The following is a 22956-nucleotide window of genomic DNA, read 5'->3' as shown; positions in this document are numbered from 1 at the left end:
CCGTTGTACTCGTCCGTTGTTTCCTATGTCTCTGCTCCAGGTATCCCTGTCAGTTTGTTATGTTTAAGGTTTTTCATGTTTTGTTATTAGTTCACCCAGTTTAGGTCATTGTTTAGTTTTCATCGATTCCCTATTATTTTGTACCCTCGTTCCTTGCCTTAATAAACGGCTTGTTTTGTTATTCACATCTCATTTCGGTCTGCGCTTGAGTCCTTCCCTGCAACATACGGTCTGCCCTAGCCAGACCGTGACAGGGTTAATGGTAAACATAATCATTTCTATGACTAAATATTTAAATGTTGACTCTCAGGGATTAACAGCGAATTGGTTGGGATATCTCCATCCACTGTCACATAAATTATAGTGGGCTGTTTGCTTGATGCCAGTGATTACTCTCATCTCTGATTAGTGGGCTAATTAATGAAACTCAAGGCAATACCAACCAGCTCTAACATCAGCATAAAGACTTTAAAAGCATCAGCCCTGCAGACTAATAAGGTCAGTTTATGTCCTGGTGTCATCAGCTGTCAACTGTTCTAAAATTTCTTACATTATAAGAGAGAAATTGAATGTTCAGCGATAAAAAATGAAAAACAAAAATCTGTAGCAGCACTACTTCTCTGAAGTACAGCCAAACTGCACTGAATCAATCTGCATACCCCTACACATACATTATATCAACTGCTCTCTGACCTTGCTCCTCTAATTAAAGGTCTTGAGTCTTTTGTGGTACTGTTTCTCAAGTTTATAATTATTTCATATTAAAGGCCTACAGGTAGAAATATTGATAAATCCTTTTCTGTTCAGTCGGTGCAATTTTCCCACAAGCATTTGTTTTATGAATCATTTCAAGGCACTAATCAGTTGTTACACTGGGAGATTTCCATTGCTAAGCGGCTGAAACGGCAACCTCTGCACCGCTAATTAATATATGCACAAAGCACTGTGAATGAATGATCTTTTAAGGCACTGATAGTCCCTTGTTTAATATGCTGAGATCCACCTACTTAGACACATTAAAAACTAACCTAGCAGAGTTGTGAATATGACAAAAAGTCAGCCCACACACTGTATTCATCCTCTCTCACTGTAACAGCATGAGAGCTCAGGGGCTTCAGCATCGTGATGTGCCGTGATTGATCTGAACACAAGTTTTGATTTTTCAAAGTGCTGTTTCTTTCCTGCTGGTGTTCTGGCAGCCTCTTTAATATCATCCTAATCAAAAAAAAAAGTTCAGGTCATGGAGTGTGAGATTCTTTTCTCTGCAGGACTTTAAGGCTTATTTTATAGTTTATGCATATTACATATATTCTCTCATACAATGGGGTGTACTGTATATCTCCAAGTCAAAGGCCTTCTAACATTATAATCAGTTTAGAGACTAGAGTTTTACTAATAGAGTTGACATTTACTTAAGTGTTTTGAGTTCAGCGTAAACCGCAGCATTAACACACCCCCAATAATTGGCATAAATGACATCGCTTAAGTACCAAATTTAAATCTAAAATTCTCAAAATAAGTATTTTTTCTCTCAGATGTAGCTGCGATGCAGTAGATACTGAAAAGATCCTGCACAATAACAACAACAGGAGGAACAGCAGTGGCAACTGCAGGTGTACCAACACATCCGCTTTGCGCTGAACTGAACACATAGTTTTGATTCTCAAGGACCAGTGAGACATAAGTTACAGACAGCGAATGCTAAATGAAAAACACATAAACACATCAAAAGTCCTAAAGAGAGGCATCCTGAATTCAAGGTGAGCAAGTATCAGTTATTAACTTCATATTAACATCATCAAAATGTCCTTGACAGCTGAATCTGGCACTTTTCACAAGGGACATTTTGATGTGAAACAGCATGTAAACACAGATGTTACCAATCACATTAATTGAAGGCCTGTGCCTAAATACAACAGAACATTTACTAATGTCAATAGTAACATCTGTGTACCTACTTATTAGTGTCAAAATGGTATCAAAAAGTGCAAAGAGCTGGGTGCTGCTTATGATGTTAGTAAGGTACCGTAACGACCTGTAGGCATGTTAAAGTATAACATGCATGCGTTTGCTCCACTAGCAGTTTCTTATTGAATTAGTCTGATTAGATCTCTGTAGTATCAAATTTTATGTTAAAAAAAATTCAGTGGAATTTGTGTCAGAATTCTTGTTTTTTTGTATTATGACCACTCAAATGGAGCATTTAATGCAATCATTTGCTAACCATAACGTTCATATATAAAGTATTACACACATTGAAATTTTGGTCTTTCTGTACCAAATTTTATGCCTTTAAATCAGAAAGTTATCGAGGCATTAAAAATACAAACGTGTGGCATAAATGTCGGCACAACATTTCAAAGCAAATCTATGCATCAGTTCAAGAATTGGACCAAAGCAGTCAGCTCTCCACCAGATGGGCCTTGTGATCCATCCAACTACTCTAGGTACAAACCTTTTATTTATTTAACTTTTAGTCTGTTCATGTGTGAAAATGTTGTGCATGGAGCAAAAGAAATATACTTTAACAGTTCAATCATATGCCTGAGCATACAGTGAATCATCACCTACACAAATGATTTGATGCATACTGTAGCTGTTGGGTGACAACCAAGTAATGTCAAGTTTTTCTGAACCCAGTCATCGGCTGTTGTTAACATCAACAACATAAATCAATCGTCTCCCACCACCCACTCAGCTTAATGAGAGCTTTTACAGATTTTGGGACGTATTATCAGATCCTGGCGGAAGAAGGGAAACAGAACAGAGCTGTCTATAAAAGGAGAAAACAAATTAGTTTCACATTTAATTTAAACTCTAAACAGATTTTAGCACTGATGACTGGAAATTATTGCTTGAATTTTTCAGAGCTTCATAACTAATTGCTTACGTGGCTTTTAGTTTCCTGGTGTTTGTTTTCATCTTGGATTAGTGGTCTAATTAATGAAGTCAAAATGGCCAGGATCAAGAACAACTCAAAAACCTCTTGTTATATTATCACCAACTTTGTATACTAATCAAGACAACTAAATGTCAGGGAATTTAGTTTTATAGTAATAAAATATACTGCTGTCAAACTGTGAGTCCTTGGATTCATGCAAATGTACCGTAGCATTGATGCATACACCTCATCGAAAAATGAACCGGTAACAATTTTTAATGTGTAAATAAACGGCTTTAAACTGTATCTAACTCACAGGACATTTTAAGAATCTCAAAAGCTAACCTTGCAGGTCTGTGCATCTGTGATTCACTCAAATCCAACATGTTCCTTGAATCTTTGCACTTTAGGATACACAGCCAGAGAAATCTGCAGGCACCCAAACATACACGCTGTTCTTGGTACTGTGGGATAGTCATTACTCAATGATGAAAGATTGGTCCCTTTATTATTCTCCGCGACCAATCAGAGAAGCAGTTTGCATTTAAAATCCCTATAATCGCTCCCTTCCATTCACTGTTAGTGGACACGCATATGCACAAGCACAAGTATTACAGCTGTGAACATAGTCCCACATTTACAAATGTTTAAAGGAGAACACTCAGGCATAGACGTCTCACAATAGAACACATAACTCATTAGTAATGAGTTTAGTTGGCCTACATTTCCCTCACTAGAACCATTAATACTCAGTGGACTCAAAGGGAAACTATATTTTCACGAGAAATAATAGCTTCTACAATTTTCATAGTGAAGGTGTACATGAAGGCTTTGTGTTGTAGGGTGGCCTTGAGAAAGAAGAATCAAAGGACACACTAAAATAATGATAATAACAATAACAGCAGAGAAATAACAATGAAAAGACACCAACAACTAAGACACACATTAAAATAAATGAAAACGAACACAAGGAAAATGTAAAAACACAAAAATCAGATTATCTATCTGACTGAATATACAAGAATATATTATCTTAGCCAGTAAGAAATTCTTTATAAAAAACAAAAAAAAGAAAGACCCATGACAATACACAGCAATACTTTTGGTTTCTGGTAAAAGTCTTTTTCCTCAGCTCCTATTTGCTATCTTATTTTTCTACTTCAAACCTTCATGAATTAAGAGCATCACATACTTGAATGTGACCATGAAAGTGCAACTGAAACAAAACCTGTTTGGCAAAAAAATAAACCTCTCATAAAAGTCCCAAGTCATTGACGATAGGCAAGCTCCAATGCTGAACACTTCAAGGGTCATGGTAAGGGTTGCTGAGGGCTCAGCATTGACAAATTCCTACCGAAAGTTGTACCTAGAGAGGAAAAGGCATGAAATGATGACAGGTTGTTTGGAAATGCGGAGAAGAAGGTCTGATCAACAACTCACTCCAGCTTGACCTGCTGTAAACATCTTTAAGTCCACTAGACTATTTTGACTGATTCTGACTATTAGGCTCTTAAATTGCTCTTATGCAACTTAGATTCAAAAGACTCGCTTAGTGAGGTACTAGTCATGAGGTGACCATGGCTAGTACCATGCAAAAGCCAAAGAAATTTGCCAACTTGTTCTGATCTGATAATGGGGCAAACAACTGTTGACAAAGCAAAGTGGGCACATAACAAGTTAAACCAATCTTAGCTTTGCAGCAAGCCATTGAAAAACGTCCAGTGTAATCAAAGAATGATGCTGGCTCAAAATACAAAAGACAGATGCTTACACAACAAGAGTCTGCAATGACCACGAGCAATTAACTGTCAGCTACAAAGCAATGAGCCAACCACAACAAAATGAAATCTAAGACCTGCTTGTTCTCTATGGTGAATATTTTTGATTACTGCTGAAAAAAAAGAAAAAACAAGGCTGTCATTTGTGGTTTGATTTCAGTATTCTGGAAGGACACCCAGTGGTATTATAGGTTCAAATACATGACGAGTCTATGTTCAGAGTTTTCTGCCAGACAGGTGCTCTATAACGTTGTTAATGCTGTTGAAAACTGTTTTTACTGAAACCTTGATCTTTTTTAAATCAGTTTTAGTAGTTTATCGCCTAAATCAACTCAAGCTGTAACAGAAAACTGAAAATGATATTTAAAACAAAAGAAAGCTTTTCTGCTGAATGACTGCTTGGTGTAAAGCCTTGAGGGTAAACTGTCACTCTCAATAGCAAAGGCAAATCAAAATTGACCCTAAATTAAGCACCTTGATTCGGCGACATATAAATAAAACTGAACTGGATCAAAATCCATAGCAAAAGATTCCTACTACAGTCACACTATGAGACAGGTCTATTAGGGAAACAGGTCTACTACCATTTGTGGTCAGCTGTCTTTATCGGAAAAAACTTTAATGCACCACAACGATGATACGGCAATAAGACTGAGTCGATTGGGTGAAGTTGACAATTACATCCAATCTGTTTGCGATAAACTGTCACAAATCGGTTGTCATCAAAATACACAGAAATTCTTTTTATACAGAAATTTGTAGTCGGAACCTCATTGATTTGACACAGAAATTCACACATTCCTCCACAAATAGTGACAGAATTGCTGAAGGATTTAACAGAAAAATGGCACAGACTCTCAGCAACCTTAGTGTTACACAACCAGAATACCACCAGTGAGCCATCAATTAGGTCAAGTGCCCTATTGCAAAGAGAAAAATTACAGGTGAATTCCACTGGTTGGTAAAGACTGACTCAGATTGTTGGCACATGTAAATCTATCTGTGTTCATAAATTAGATGGCAACTAGTTGCAAACCTTCGACAATCTGTCTGAGAGTGACTGCAGTCAGTGGAGGTCTACCTGTGATTGTCTGGCTCCCACCAAGTGATCTGAACAACTGCTTTGGTTGCCCAGAGGTTGGAGGTTTTGCACATTTAACCAGAGGTTAACTATTTGCAATAGGTCTCTGAATGTTTCAAGAATTCATTAATTAATAAATTCTCCTAGTTGGAAGAAGGCTGCTATTTTTATTTTTTTAAAACATTATCTTTTGGGCATTGTTGCCTTTACTTTATAGGGCAGTGAAGATTATAGGGGTGAAAGAGCCGGGGGTTGGATTACATTTTCTGCAGTTTATTCATTGACTTCACGTAGACCCCAAACTGTCACTGCCATCCACCATCTGTTTTCTATTCTTTATGTTAAATGCTTTTATGTTTTATTTATTTGTTCCCTTAATAATTTGTTTTCTTCTGAAGAACCATATTCATATTACTTTTCGTTTCATCTTCTTTATTTATTATATTTTGCTGTTTTTGCAGACATGTGAGTGATAGAAACAGTCCAACATCTGAGGGAGAAAAGCAAAATGAGGCAGGTGAGAAAGAAATAATTGAGTGAGATATTGAGAGAGAGAAGGTGAGCAGTGAGCTCGAGTGTGTTTGTGTGTTTGTGATTGTGTGTGACAGAGAATAACCGACCGTGTTTTACCAGATGACAGCAGTGTGGAGGCAGCGTGTTTTGTCATTTATCACTTGGAGAGCTTGCTTGTTAGAGCACACATACCTTAATAGTCATTCTGAACTGGGAGAACTGAGATGAGAGGAGGCATTTCATTACCACGCCAACACTACAAACACATGCAGCATACAGTATAATGTGAGAGCACAAAGACAGACGTACGGCGGTAACACAACATTTAGTATAAACATACACAGACGCAAAACAGATCCGCCTGTTGACAAGCACACTATACTGAAAAATAATCTGCGGCTTTCTACTGCACAGTCGATTTTGTTTCTGCACGTTTTTATTGGTGCCTTTTGCAGTTTGGTGTAAAATAATTTTAACAGTCATTTAATGTTTATCTTAGAGTGTTTGTTCTAGAAAATGTGATAAACTGTGAAAATGTGCAACTTTCTACAACCCAAACAAATATTACCATGGAGATCGTTTTCCTTGATATACTGCACGGTCTAAACAATTACATAATGCACATTTATTTTCTCCTCGGTAATTATTTGAATTCATTCTTTGAATTAATTTCTCCAATATTATTTATAAATCACTTTTAACAAGTTATGTATATAAAAAGTGGGTTACATTTTAAATTAAAAGACCCATGCCCATGTGCATTGATAAAATTATCCTAACAAATAACAAAAATACATATAAAAGCCTGAATTCCTACAAGTCTCACTCTGGGTTGAAAGACAGAATAAAAATGAGTTTTAAGGATAGTTTACAAATGTGCAAAGTGGAAACCACGAGAAAAACAACTCATTCCACAGTTTAGAGGGTTATAGATGAGAAAGCTCACTCCCCCCTGTTCTTCAGTCTAGTCTTTGGAACACAGAGGTCAGCAGATCATAACCAAGATATGGTGTTGCCAACCCATCAAGGGATTTAACATCAGATTAGATTAAATCAGATTAAATATAAATACAACAAAGCTTATTTCTGCACCTACAGTCACTGGTCACAGCAGTGTAATGGAAATCAGTGTAAACCACAGGTGTTATTTGTGCAGTCTCGAATCTCTCATCATAAAAGCATTTATTGTCCTTTAGCTATTTATCCCTGTCAATAGACACTTACCTGAAACCGGCAGTTCAAGCACGAGGTGACTAATCCACCGGTGTAGTTCACTCGCTACACATCACGTTTCCTGGTCTGATTCTTGCATGTAGGTAAAGCACCAATTGTGATACTGCCCTCTGTTAATTAAACAGATCTTTGCGGGTGATGAGCGTGCTGAGACAGTCAAGCTGTCATTGTTACACCGTTCAAAGCAGGTGAGGCTCAGCTTGCATTTTACTGTATAAAAGCCCAAAAACTATCTCGTGTTTTAAATCAGAAAAACAGGACAGAGACAGAAAAATAATGACAGGAAAATAGGGAAGTCAAAAACAAATATGGAGTTAGACCGATGAAGAGACAGAACTGGATAGTGAAAATAAATTGTGCATCCACATGCGGATGAAACTCAAACGGTCCTGTGGAAAAAAACATGAATGGCACAGAGGAACGGAAGCAGGGCCATTTTAATGAAGTTATGGCAGTCATTATGTTGTCAAGAGCCCTTTGCCTCCACGGCCATGGCTGCGTTAGCTTCCTGGCTGTGTGGGAGTGCATAGCAATATGTTTCTGAAGGGACCAGCCTTGTTTATTGGCTTGATTGAAACCACTGAGGAAAACAGGCAGTTTTCCTTCCTCACTCGACTGATGTTATTTCTTTCCCTAATGAACACAGCGATAGCCGAGGAAACACAAGACAACCTCGAGGTTGTTCTCTAATCGTATTTTCAGGTTTTAAAAGGTTCAACGGTTTAAGTAAACACAAAGTCGCACGAAAATGCGGTTGGCATTAACTACTCCCTGCCATTTTTTGTCAATAAGAGGTAGCGCAATGTAATTAGACTTGGCGACTGCAAATGAGTAAACACAGAAGAGTAAAAATTTTAAGAGAGTTCGAGGATAAGTATATTGAACTTTTTTTGCAGAGGTTGTTTTAAACTTTTACGTTTTGATGATCAAAGCTTATCACCTAGTTTGGTGGAATATAAATTCCAGTGAATTTTCCAGTTCAATTTGTCACCTGTTACACTCTGGTGCAAATCAGACAACTAAATAATGGGTTTTAATCATATTAACCTCTCTGTTGTTGTGACAGCAAAGCAGACCATAGAGCACTGTCTGTATGCTCAGTGAGAAACCTTGTATGTGAAAGAGCTTAAAATGAACAGTTTATAAAAGACCATTTGATGGTAACATCTATATATGTTTGAACCAAAACGTGTTGTACTAGCGATATTATATGAGAGGGATAAGGCTCTCATAAAATACTGAATAGAAATTAAACTCTTTGATGAAAAAAACCTGTCTCCAAAGAGCCAATCAGCAGCCAAACCAAGAAACGTATGATCTAATCAGCTGCACTGATACATACATACTGATGAAGTTCAATTTCATATGTTTTAAAGGCATTTCTACTTGTTATTATACTGAAGTTGAAGGCAAGTGTACTTTTTTTGGCTTATTGTTTCCATAAAGGGCTTTGTGAATGAAATGTCACTGTAGAATGAGCCTGAATGAAGCTTTTATGTCCTGAAATTGTGCACATTTACAGTAGTAGTATAACTTACGTCTTTTTAACCCATATCTCTTTGGCAAGATTGCCAAACCTTTCCTGACTCTTAATTCTGTACATGTAAGAGTCCCTCTGACCACTGACATTACAGATATAGCTGTTAACAAGATGGATGCAGAGTTGCAAGGCTTAGTTTTGGAAGGACTCTGCATATACCTAAACTCTTCACCCTATTATCCAGATGTGATCTGCATTTTGAAAGACTCCCGCCAGAAGTTTCTTCCTGTTAAAAAAGAGTTTTTCCTTCCCACTGTCGCTAAGTGCTTTTAAAAGGGGTCATTTGATTGTTTCGGTTTCTTTATTGTAGGGTCTTTATCTTAAAGTGTCTTGAGGCAGCTGTTGGTTTCGTGATTTGGTGCAAGATAAATAAAATTGAACTGAATTGGTATCAATAGATTTAAAACCTATTCCATCTTTACCCAAATGCAACCATCCATCCTGACATCACACTGAAGTCATTCATTGTCTTTGAGAAAAATGCAATTTACAGAAAAGAAAATCAATACCAACAATGCCTTGCAGCCCTTTCACACATCATCAGCCATCGCATTATTTCTTTTCCCACTGTTTCCTTGTTTCCTATTTTTGACAGAATAACTTTTACAAAAAGGAAAACAAAGAATAAAACAAAACAAAAAAAAACACCCACGCACTAACAACTTTTTTTTTACAGCCCATTTCATTTTTTTTTTTATAAAATCCACTGAGGGCTATAATAGCTTAATTAGTAGACACTAAACTCCGTATTATGATGACTGGAATTGCTTCTCTGTGACACAGTGTCTTATTTTCAGATGTTAATGTTAATGATGATGATGATGATGATAATGTTTCTTTGTGCTGATTTTCCAGCTTTGAGTGAGTCAAGTTTGAGTGAAACTAAGTCTTTGGAAACCCGCACCTTTGTTTGTCTGCCTGATAGTTCACTGCAGGCTACAGAGAAACAAACAAAATAATTTCCCTATCAGAACCTTGCTGCATAAAAATTCAACAAACCATCCAAAAGCAACGATTCATGTGACTCAAGAAAAATACAATAAAAATGCAATAAAATTCTGCAGCTTTTTAAAACCACCTTATGAAAGCAGGTGGTGCACGGGCTTCTGTGCAACCTTATAGATCTAATGCTGATGGAACAGACCAGAGAAAAAAAAGAAAAAACAGTCTTAACCTCGAGGCAACTCTTGCTAGTGTTACAAAAATAAATCTAGAAGTGTTCAGTGTAGCAACGTCATAACATTATCAATCCTTTAATAAGGGAAAATGACACGGGGAAAAGCAGAGGAACACCACATGGCTGTTAACTATAACATTTTAAAGCTTTTTTTTTTTTTTTTTTTTTTTTGCCTGTCCCATTTAGTTCTTTAGCCGTCAGAATTGTAGTCTGAAGACCAACAAGGATACCCAATGGATTTACTTTGCCAAATGGATCATCACGGCCTTGGTCCATTTGATCGACCTTTGTTGTTATTATTTATTAATTTATTTTCAGTTGTTACAGATGGGACAGACATGACTGGGGGATAGGAAAGGGAGAAAGAAAGATGAAGGAAAAGAAAAACAGAAGGGAAGAGGGACAGTGAGAAAGGGAACTTAAAAAGAGAAAGAAGAAGAAAAAATCTCCTGAATCACCTGTCTCAACATTTTAAAGCTTAAAACAAGTTATCCAATCGCCAGCATCACAATAAAGGCCTTTACACACCAGATGTGTAAAATCTGTGCAAATATTACATTTGTTAAAAATATTTCTCAGACTCCCCTTTTTCTCCTATTAATGCAGCTGTTCACACTGAATGCATATTTACGCAGGACGAATTTCCGAGATTTATTTTTTCAGTTTGCAGCGGAGCACAATTAAAGCGTCCAACATGGCGAAACATTTGATTGTTGTTGTGTCACAGAACGGCTCGCAATTGGCTCTTTGAAATGGTTTCTCTGCTTCTTCAGATATGGTCCCAGTTCTTCCAACAAGAGCTTAAACTGCTCAACTGACATTTTAAAATATGCACAAAAGCAATCATGATACACCTTCAACTCCTGGATCAAACTATAAAATTCTCCCTGTTGTCGCTTTCTCTTACGAATGGTTTATTAAAATCAGACACCAGTTCATCATTGCTTGATGTAAACTCCGTTTTTTTCCACAGTGCATTATACGAGGACAAATTTTTTGCAAAAACACACCTCAATTGGTGTACACGTCAAGCTCAAATTTGGAAAATTCAGGATAATGTGTCGGTTTTACCCAATGCTTTTGGTGTCACATTCACCATCTACACTTCTTTTCTGTGTAGTCTCCATGACTCCTCCAAACATGCTTTGGGCATGATGTTACAGTCACCTTAACATAAACATGTGAAGAGCCAAGAACGACCAATCAGAAGGAACTTTGAGTCTATTATTTCCTCTTCCTTTTAATCCAAAGGATGATGACGTATGGAGAATTATTCATTTCATGGGTTCTTTCATATCTTTTGTTTGCCTCAGAGGTCAGATCAAATTGTCTACTATAAAATAATTTTGTCTCCCTGCAAGGTTTACTTAAAAACATAATGTTTGTTTCCAGAGCTCCACTGACTGTGCTAACACATTGTTCTAAACCTAAGCATTTCTATTTAAACCCTCCATTAAAAATGTAGGAGAAAGGTAATAAAACATGCTGTGCTACAAACCCACTGTTCACTGAGCAGCAGGAAGGTAAGGGCATAAGGACCTCCCTGGATTCAAGCCTGGCCTTAAAAAAATGAGGGAGGGTGAAAAATTATTCAAGCTTGCCTGATGGGCTTTCCCCACAGTGGACATACATAAGTCAAAGTTACAAGGGACATGTCATTCTGTTGGAATTACTCGCTGGCTATGAATAAAATAAGCATTTGTGGTTCAGAAGTGGGAAAGGGGGTCTGCATAATGTACAAATGTATTTGTTTCTGCAAACAGTTCAAGCTTGTCAGTTATTATAAATATGCTTAATCTTGCATTTTTGCATGTTCAAGCTTATACAATAGTGCTTATCTATATTTTACATCTTTTTTATTTCATGCATACAAACACATGTAAGCATTCTCCGCTGGATGTAACCAGCATTCGTCTAATCAGTGTTTCAAATTACATATACAATTCCACATCATCTAAGCCATGTTCTCTGTAGAGTCTCTGTAGCTGTACTGCAGAGCAGAGTAAAGAGTCGTGGACATAGTGGGCTGTTGACCTCAGTGTGATACAGTTGGCCAGTGGAAGGAATACTTCAAGGATCTCCTGAATCTCTCTAACATGTCTTCTGTAGAGGGAGCAGACACTGGGTACAAAGGTGGTGGCATTCCTATGACCACAGCAGAGGTCTGATGTGGGTTAACCCTATTTCTAACTTTTTTACACAAATTAATATAGTGTCTCAATGTTTAACTGTTAATGTTTGGGTTGATGCTCAAGAATTTGAATGGAAAAATCTTCAATTTCTGCATTTTTCCATCATTAGCAGATCTAGTGATCCAGCCTTTTGGTGTACAGATCACATCTCACCATTCAAAACGAATCAGTATGAATATAATAGGCAATAACATGTTCTTTCCTGAGGCTGTTTAATAATTGTTATTTACAAAGCAAATGGAAAACATTTTACATTTATTTCATTTTGATGGGGTAAATTAAGCAAAGAACTTCAGAGGGTTATATGCACTAACTATCCTCTCCCCAGCCTCTCCTCCAAATCATCCAGACACCAAGGCATTCCCAAGTCAGCTGGGAATCTCTCCAGTGTATCCTGGGTCTGTCCCAGAGCCTCCTCTCCGTAGGATATGCCCAAAACTCTTCAGCTATGACACATCAAAGAATCATCCCATTCAGATGCAGAATATATAAAGGCAAGGTCTCAGTTAGATGATCCTTGTCCCAGCCTTCAAAAATGTCCTGCTTAGTTAACAGCAACTAAATGAATCAAATGCAACCGTCCTAGGATTTCTGCTTATATTTAGCACTTTTACATTAGTCTTTGTACATTAAGCAGCTCAGTGATTCACAGCTTTTTTTGCACTAACTTGCATATCAAATAGAGCAACCCCCTGTACTTGTAGACACTAAGACGAGGTACATGAGCTAACCTACGTCCTCTCTTTCAGCTGCTCCCTTTAGCGGTTGCCACAGTGGACCACCTGCCTTAATCTCACACTATCCCTCTTCTGTCACACCAACCCTCTGCATATCTTCCTTCCCTACATCCATGACTCTTCGCTGGGGTCTTTCTCTTTTCCGGCTGTCTGGCAACATGCAGCACAAGGAACTATAAAAATGATTAACAAATGAATATATTTTCTCAATTTTTAAATGGATTTTCTAGTCATGTGACAAGTAAAAACTGAAAAACGTGGCGTAAGCATGGAGGGTGTTAGAAAGTGAGACGCAATAGCATGACAGATGTGGAAATTACAACGTAGAGAAACAAAGCATTTAAAGAAGAAAGAACAGGTTTTTTGACAACATAATGCATAAATAAGAACAAAAACAAGCATTAAAACTTATTGACGTAACCTAAACCATTAAAATAGAACAAAAATGAGGAGAAACTAAGAAAACTGTGGAAGAAAAATGAAAGAACTATTAATTACATCCACATACACTGATTAAACGTAGCAAGTATTGGTACCAATGTCCTTGATCCACCCTTCTTAATGGTCTGACCAATATCCAGAAACCCGTTGCTAGACAACACCCCTACAATTCTGGTATGCCATTAAATACTAAATCACCTACCTCATGGAAGACATAGTGAAATGTCTGTATTTGTACGTTTATGATGCTAACAGTGCAGATTTTAGTGACTTTAGTATTTATGTCTTGGTGGACAACTGCAACTCAAGTAGATGGCTAATTCCTACTAATTACATTTGATTGAAAAAACCCAATGGAGCATCCAATTAAAACAAGACCTGGGAAATAGCTTTTAACCTCCCATTGAGCTCCCAGTGCATGTGTGTGTGGTCTGGGTGTGTGCTCAAGCATCCTCATGTCTTGTACATGGGACATCATGAGTAATAGCAGGAATAAATGCAGGGAAGTGAGGAGAATTCACATACATGGACTTGTCTGAACTTAACTTGCGCACAGAGAAAAATGCATACGGAATTTAAAACCCACAAATCAAAACTAAAAACGTGACAGTGCATATCAATATGCAGCGAAAAGACACCTGACACAAATGTGAGGCTAGTCTGTCATCAAATAATCAAGAAGAAGCAACAGAAAAAGAAGAAGAAAAGAGCATTTAAAAGCAGTAAAAATAGAAAACTAAATGCAGCACAAGACCATAAAGTTATCTTAAATATAAATAAAAATATTAATTAATTATTAAATTTTGTTATTATAAAAAAAATCATAATTACAAATTTAAAAAATGCATTTAGTGTAAATACATTCAGCCTCATTTACACAACCATCACTTACATACAGCCTCCAAGTTTCAGGTTAACTCCTACTAATCTGTCAGATGTCATATTTCAGTCTATTGAAATTCTAGCCAATTACCAGAGACTTTAGGATTTAGTCACCTGTAACACGTATAGTGAGATGGTGTCACTTTAATATCCTGACGGCAACATGACGTGTGCATCACATGAAATTATCACATTGCATAGTTACCACATAGCAACAGGCTCAAATAACAGACCAGGCATCAGTGGACCAAGTAGCATACATGTTGTAGACATAAAACCTGACTGACTTGTTTTTTTGTGCCAAATCACAACAACAGTCATCTCAAGGTGCTTTAAGTAAGGACCCTAAAACGATACAGACAAGAATTAAAGTTAGCTCACCATCAGCCCTCACTTACACTCAGGTACTCGCACTCAAAACCAAAACTGCATGTGAACTAAAAAACAGTGTTTGTGATTTTCATATTATAGACACATATTTTTTCTTCCTTTTTACAGAGAAATTGCTTTTAAGTGACAAACATGAACTCCTTAATCTGTATTTTCTTAATATCTATATAAGAATTTTCATAAGGAACTGGTGGTTTGCAAATCCACAAGCCAGCTAACACTAATAAACACAAACACATGGCCACAAACAGAAACGCACACATTCAGGATATAAACTGTGGATGCTAGCCACTCATACAGGAAGCACCTGTCAGCTGGTGTTGTGGGACAGCCAAGGACTTGCTTGTTTGTTTCTCCCCCCTTTTCACTCACTTTCTATGTGAGTTTGTGTGTGTGTGTGTGTGTGTGTGTGTGTGTGTGTGTGTGTGTGTGTGTGTGTGTGTGTGTGTGTGTTTGTATATACCACTGTCCAACATCTCCCTTTCTCGCTCTACACCCCCCTCACCTCTCCACCTGCTGTTCCTTCCTTCAGTCCATCCCGCCTCTCTTTCTGTCGTACTTCATACAAACCATCATACCGCCATCAGAGATCACTCTCACGCTTTCTGTGCACCTGTGACTGAAAAACAGACTCGCTCAGTCTTTCTATGCCTTCCTGCTCATTACAGCCCCAAGGCAGCCACTTCATCACTGAGAAAAGGCAGAGATAAGCTACAAGAGTACACCTGTGCCTGGTATGAATGCCAAATCCAGTGTCAGTGACAGCCAATTCCAGGCCAAATAATGGAATCAGCAAACCTCAGCTTCAGACAAATCAGCCTGACAGCTTCATCTCTCACTCCCAATTTCAAAGCACGTTACCAACCTCATTATCAAATGAGAAAAGCAATCAGTGAAAAAAATAGAAAGATGTTCACTCCTCTACCCCCCACTGTTCACGAGGGATTACGTTTACTAAGCTCATTTACAAATGGAACAGGTGGGAAAGAAAAAGAGACATGTTTTTTTATTTTACCAGAAGATGTTTTGAGGGTTTGTTTTAACAAAAGAAATATAAATATACAAGGTTGTATATTAACCTCATATATATATATATATATATTTGTTGACTATATGTGCCAAAGAATACAGGATTGTGTGGCTGCAGCAACTCAGGAGGACGAAATAATCCAAACTATCACCTCAGATGTTTCCTGGAAGAAAAGGGTGCAGCCGGCACTACTTGAAAGTGACATAATTCCCTAATTAAACTGTCTCTATACATTTAGTCATTGTTCAATGTTAATTTTTGTGTTGTGACTATGTGCACAGTCTAAAACTGCCAATGCTTAACTCACAATTATAATAAATATACGCCTGATAAAAACATACATCGATTACAACAGAATTAAAAATAAAGAGTTTGCATAAAGTGAAAACCAACTGCTTCCATTCAAAGTTTAGAGCAAAAACTAAACTTTTTTTTTACCTTTCTCTGAACTGCAGGCTTAACTTAAACCACATGAAAGACAGCAAGTTTAAAAGAGTAATATCAAATAACACATTTTCATTTCAAGGCAAATATTTAAAAAGTCCACCTACTCTTTCTCCCTCACTGAACTATGAAGAAAAAAAAGATTCTCAACTTAAAAACTGCTGGAAAAGTCTGTTTTTACTGTATGAACAGAGTGCTGCAAAAAAAGGGTTGACCCACTTCCTGATTTCTTTTTTGAATACTTGTCACAGTGATGTATTTCAGATCATAGCTTTTTTAAAAACTTATATTTAAACTTAAAATGTGGTTGATTTCAATTAAATGTAATTTATGTTGCATCAAATCCCAACAACAGTTGCCTCTAGGCCCTTTATATTGTAAGGTAAAGACCCAACAATAATACAGAGAATGATAGAGGATAGAGGCTGACGATCAGAAACAAGTGTAACAAATATGCAAAGAAAGAAAAGACACATAAACGCACTTAAACTGAGACTGACTTTCAGCACAATGAAAGTTTTCTTTCTGATGATGATTTTAAAGAAATGTTGCTGTAACAAACTGGAAAGTGAGGAACAAACATCCAACAACCGGCACAACAATTAGTCCTTCTTCTCTTTTTGAAAGGAAAGAGACTTTAAAGTAATGGTAAATGGCCTGTATTTGCATAGCTCTTTACTAGTCCCTAAGGACCCCAAAGCGCTTTACACATCCAGTCATCCACCCATTCACACACACATTCACACTGGTGATGGCAAGCTACATTGTAGCCACAGCCACCCTGGGGCGCACTGACAGAGGCGAGGCTGCCGGACACTGGTGCCACCGGGCCCTCTGACCACCACCAGTAGGCAACGGGTGAAGTGTCTTGCGCCAAGGACACAACGACCGAGACTGTCCAAGCCGGGGCTCGAACCGGCAACCTTCCGATTACAAGGCGAGTTTTTGTTTTGACTCATTAGGATGAACTGAATGATGCTGAGATAAGCAGCACGCAGATCGCAGGTCAAGCCTACTTTAGCTAATGTGAAATAATGACAGTCGGAGTTCCTTCCTGAGCTCTATTTATCAGTAAGTATTCATGAAAGGGTGTGTGTGTGTGTGTGTGTGTGTGTGTGTGTGTGTGTGTGTGTGTGTGTGTGTGTGTGTGTGAAGTAAGTGTGTGACCACTATGTAATTATGGATTTAGTGAACCCCAGGCTTAGTGTGACTCTATCGACCTCAGATTTGTTGGGTGGATACATAATGATGATATGTGTGTGTAAGCAAGTGAAGGTGCCCTGTGTGCAGCTTGTTTTACATACATATCGAATATTTTCCACCTATTCCCAAAGTTATTCGTCTAAGCGTTACTGCCTCCGTGTGTGTGCATGTGTGTCTTAAAATCCTTTTGCTGACGATGGGAAGTCGTACAAAGTCCACACTGTTTACAGTCCCACGGTGCATTCACAGGGCAACCCGGCCAGTCTCCTAAAAAACATACTGGCTCTAAACCGAATTCACTGATATGCAAGTCAGAAGGTTGGGAACCAAGAAGCCGTCTCCCCATCAGACGATGTCTTCACTGAGTTTCAGTTTTCTTTTTTTAACTTTTAAATTCTGTTTTTTTTTAGATGGATAATTCTGCAGTTACACTAGAGAAAACAGTGGTTTATGATCTCAACATGACAAAAAATTACTGTAACCATGTTTTCAATGAAGGTCTCATGTTAGCTTTGAAATAGCTGCTCTAAAAATGGAGAAAATGACTATGGCAGTCAGTCTGCTATCAGTTTGCATTTAAACGGCATCAAGGTAGCAATTAACTATGACAAATCTGCAAAAATTACAAGTCTGTGGCTGTAGCAAACCACTTGCTATGTACATACACAGAAATTCACATTTCATAGAGATTCAACTACAAAATGACATACAGATAGTTGGCAACCAGTCCAGTCCTCTATCGCAGACGGACAGATCGCAGACAGGTTGTTCACATCGGTTCACACTGATTCAGATCGACTGCAAAGTGCTGGCAACCTGTCGATATTTATAGAAATACATTTGCAAACCTTAGACAACCTGTCTGAAAATGACTGCAGACAGTCCGACCAGTCACCAGACCACGGTTGTTATGTGACTGGTTACCTCCCACCACTTGTGCAATCACTACAAGTACTTGCATTTAGTCTTTGACAGCAGAAACATTTAATGTAACCACCAGGCAAACAGTAATTTGTTCTCGCAAGGAGCCCGCCCCTCTGTTTTAACTCTAATGTGACTGAGCCATAAGAAACCAAAGCAACTAACTAGGTTGAGTAAATCGGGTTAAAATAATGTTAAAATAGAGCCTTTCCTTTGTTTTTAAGTTTCAGGGTGGTGAGCCAGCCCACATTCTTTTTCTAACACATTTATTTTTTTGTTGCCTTACAAGAAACATTACTACTTTATATATTATATGAACATTTTTATTATAACACTAAGAACACTAAACAACTAAAAAAATGCAGGACTCTTTTAAAACTGATCCTGCACCCTCCGCTTTCATCTGTGCTGCTGTGTGTTTGTGTTTGTGTCAGCTCACGTGTCTCACTGCATGAATTAATAGCTCCACTGTGAGTCTATAAGGTTGAAATACCACATTGTAAATTGTTGACATTAAATCCATTTTATGTTGCAGGCTGACCCAGAAAAACAAAATTATGGTTACACTTGCTCTTTTGCTAATTGGAGATGCATTTATTTACAGAATATAAAGTAGTACCTACACAGCTTTAAGCTCTGATCGAAGGCTCATCTAACTACATCTGCATCTAACGTTACTCTAATGAATGATGTGCAAATCCTCCTGGTTTAGTTATACAATTACTCGGTATACAGTACAAGCAAACTGGATGAAGAATAAATAAATAAGCTACGTATTATCAGAAAAAGCTAAAGAAGTGCAAAAGCAGAAAATTAAACCTCAAACTTGTGTACACCATAACTTAGATCTGACTTGAGCTAAAATGAGTTGTAATAGGAGCTGAAGAGTACAGTGTAAGCACAACAAAAGCTAAATGCTAGTCCACACATATTATATTAGAAGCAGGAGTTACAAGGGAAAAGCTTCTCCTAGAAAATATGATCATGAAATCTTTGTTGTTCTCAGGCAAAAAATTCACATCTTCAAAAGATTCATTTTGCATTAAAAGTCAGATCAAACAGAGATGCACACAGACGTCTGCTTCACATCTGTTCGTGTCATCGACATCCCCCTGATATATGCAGAATCCTGTCTATCTACAGTTAGCTTGCTGGCTACATGACAAAGACAGGCCAGATAAAGTAGAATCGGCAGACTGCTGCTGCGCCCATGGTTTCGCCTCCCAAGAGGAAGTGTCACAGACAAACACAACTACAGACAGGAATGTTTTAAATCTCACATTTTTGTGAAAGGCAACTGTGAAATTTCTCCCGGGTAGCTCCACCATATTTAAAGTCACCGCCAACAGCTTGACAATAAAGACAAAAAATCTACCTGTTTGTACATAATGCACATGTGAGGAGCGACTACACTGACCAATCAGAAAATCTGTGAAAACATATTAAGGGTGAGTGTGTGTGTGTGTGTGTGTGTGTGTGTGTGTTCTGGGGTGAAAACAACTCGTTATTGTAACTACAAAAGAATTGGAAAAAAGCGAGGGAAATGTAGGAGAAGTCTGTGACATTATTACTCACCAAGGCCAGGCGGGCTTTCAGGACATGGTGGCAGTGGTTTGGGAGACGGTGTCTGAGTGTTCTCCGGCTGCACACTTGGCACCAGCTGCTCGCCTGTGGCCAGGTAGCTGGCTAATGTGGCGTTGGGCCTGGAGAGGTTGTAATAGTAATAATGATGTCCACTCCCTGCCCCACTAACATTGCTCCTGGATCCGTTGCGGCCATTGTTAAAGCGACTGAAGAGGTCGAAGCGCTGCGAGTACACATCGAAGTACAGGATCATCATGATGAGGAAATGGAGCAGGCAGAGCAGCAGCACGCCTTTACAGATGCGCTCCAGAGTCCGGCCCAACATCAGCCGGGTCATGGCAGAGGAAGACGACTGTCCTGCGGCGGCCAGCCACGACAACGCTGACGTGGCCAGGTTAGGGGCATGCGCTCATCCTGACGGACATGTGGGTAAAATCAGGCTACTGTTAGATCTCTGATTAGGTTATTTCATACTCAACGATCTGACTTCAGCAGGGGTCATGGGATTACTGATGAGAATGGGCAAGGTACACCATCACCTACGCCTGCTTTTCCCAAAATGTGATCAGCCAGCTTGTTTCTGGCGTGTCCTGAGATTCCCTGCATGACAAAAAGTACTAAATGCTATAGTTTCTATTTATCACAGCACTCCTCGAGCCTGGTGAAAAGCATGGATAGATCAATTTAAACTACAAAATAAGGTGGCTTTGTGAACATACTCATATGAAAATGTGGTAAAGGGTTTAGTTGGCCATCATCAAAGTATCAAACTATGGCTGATGCCAGAATTAAAAGGCAGTCCACTTCAGTAGCTAGTGCTGCAAAGCTCTAAATATGTGCCGATACCAGAGATGGCTCAGATGTTCATCGTTGTAAAGAAGAAAAGTGTAAAGCGTCAGCTGACATGTCTGTTGGGTCGATCTCTTCTCACATGTCTGCTCACGGGTCCATCAGACTTTGTTGGATGGTGAACACGGTCCTCTTTAGTCTCGCAGCGTTAAATGTGGAAAGCCTCAGCGACCTGGAAGATAGAAGTTAGATAAGAAAGAAATACTTTAGGATGAAGCCAAATCATCTTAAGTTCATTTTAATTACACTAATAAATCTTTTTTCATTAAAATAATGGCTTTGTGCTGTTAAATAACATTAATATTTTGGCTTCTTATTTAAACAGGAACAGGTGAAGTGTTATTAATTGAAGCTGTGCATTTCGACTCCGTGCAGTGACTTTTTGTACCATTTGCTGCATAAAATCAAACTGGGCATCATCGATCTTCCGCTGGCATTTTCAGTATTCTGTGACCTTGTTCGTATTCGAAATGCCTGGTTTAATAGCAGTGAAATAAATTTAGGAGTTCTCTCTCATCAGAGAAAGAAGTACACATGGGGATTTGGCAAAAACAGAATCAACAATAAAAGCATCTACAGGCACAAACAAACACCAAGCCTTGACTGGGGCGGTTCAGCCAAATTGACATGCCAAGTCAATTTTCCAGTCAAGTGATTTAAAAAGCATTTATGATAGAATGAGAAGGCAAGTGGGAATACACAATGCAATGAACATGTGAGCAAAAGGAGAGAGGGAGAGAGAGAGGGAGCACTTAGAGCATTCCCACAGGCCAATCATACTGAAGGTTTATAGCTTTTCCAATCAATGAGAGAAAAGGAGGAGATGAGGTTGAAGATGATGATAAAAACCCTGAAAGGCACGAGACTTTCTGATGAAAAGAAAAAGAATTAGAGGGAAACACAGAGGCGGTAATAGATATCTGTATATGAATGCTGGTATTCTGAATGAACGTCGGCTCATAGTTTCTCTACAGGTTAAAAAGACAGACACACTAGACAATCAGAGGAGGTTTTGCATACCCGGAAAAATTATTCTTGTCCTAACAACTCTGTCTTCAAATACAAGCGAAAGCAAGACCATCTTTAAGTGAAGACGTCACTTAAAGAAACGGGAGGGTTTTATCTTTTTAATTATCCGTCCGGTGGGCCCGTTTTACAAGTGCTCTTTAAATGACTGTAACTATGTTAGCATCTGCGCTAAAGACAAAAAGGTTTTGTAAAGAAGAGAAGAGAAGCATTACTGTAGCACAAAGCATTCACAGCATACTGCTGTCTGGACACAGAAACAAAGCTCCAATTAGAGTTTACCATGTGCACTTCACATTACCAACTCCTCAACCATTTTCAGAGCCAAAATTACAAAATAAGTCCAGACGACCATATATGTCAGTTTTTAAAATCCAATCCAACATAGCATATGCACTCGTGTACCACTTTGGTAGATAGACATTTTGAAAAATGAGAATAAAAAGAGAATATATCCAGTGACTGGTAGTTGTCTTGGCAAAAATGCCTTGTTGATACAAGGGTTCAGAGAGAATGGCAAGACTGCTTTGAGCTGATAGGAAGCAAAGAATAACTCAAATAATTGTTACAACCGTGCAGGAGAACATCTCTGAACACACAACACATCAAACATTAAAGCAGATGGGCTTTTTGCACTGGCAATAGGGAGTCCAAACCAGTACTAGTGTTCCTAATAAAGTTTCCAGTAAGTTTCCAGCAAGTCTAGAAACCTGTTTAAAACTTACATGTGGTATTAAAACAGGTCATTACTTACTCAGATGCATATTGGTTTAAATCAGAACTTAAATCAGGCAATTTCATTCAAGGTGATTAACTGGTCACTGAAATGTCATGAAATGATTCTAATAAAAAATGACCACAGTGATTTCCAAAGGCACAAGATGGCTTTTGGAAATTCTCTTTCAGCTGAACAAAAACTCAGCAGCATTTACTTAACATTGAATAATAAAAAAAAAACATCTAAAGTTCTCAGTTTGCAAATGAGTTGTCATTTTTTACAAGCAAAACTAACTGAATTATTAATTATCAGCATATCTGACTGAGTTTCTCTTGA

The 22956-nt window shown here is 38.2% G+C and overlaps 1 protein-coding gene across 1 annotated transcript in view; it reads right to left on the bottom strand.

Annotated features, from left to right (window-relative positions):
* b4galt2 (UDP-Gal:betaGlcNAc beta 1,4- galactosyltransferase, polypeptide 2) overlaps positions 1-22956 on the bottom strand; it is a 212861-nt gene that overhangs the window by 164708 nt on the left and 25197 nt on the right. Inside the window, exon 2 of the mRNA XM_005912500.3 lies at positions 20019-21048. Within this exon, the coding sequence (XP_005912562.1) occupies positions 20019-20364 (346 nt within the window). The 5' untranslated portion in view covers positions 20365-21048. The remainder of the gene's footprint in view (positions 1-20018; positions 21049-22956) is intronic.

This window comes from Haplochromis burtoni, unplaced genomic scaffold, assembly GCF_018398535.1.
Source record: "Haplochromis burtoni strain Fernald_Lab_line unplaced genomic scaffold, NCSU_Asbu1 Contig_3, whole genome shotgun sequence".
In the NCBI taxonomy this organism is placed as follows: domain Eukaryota; kingdom Metazoa; phylum Chordata; class Actinopteri; order Cichliformes; family Cichlidae; genus Haplochromis; species Haplochromis burtoni.
The sequence above is the reverse complement of the archived record's forward strand: the minus strand, read 5'-3'. Positions and strand labels throughout refer to the sequence as shown.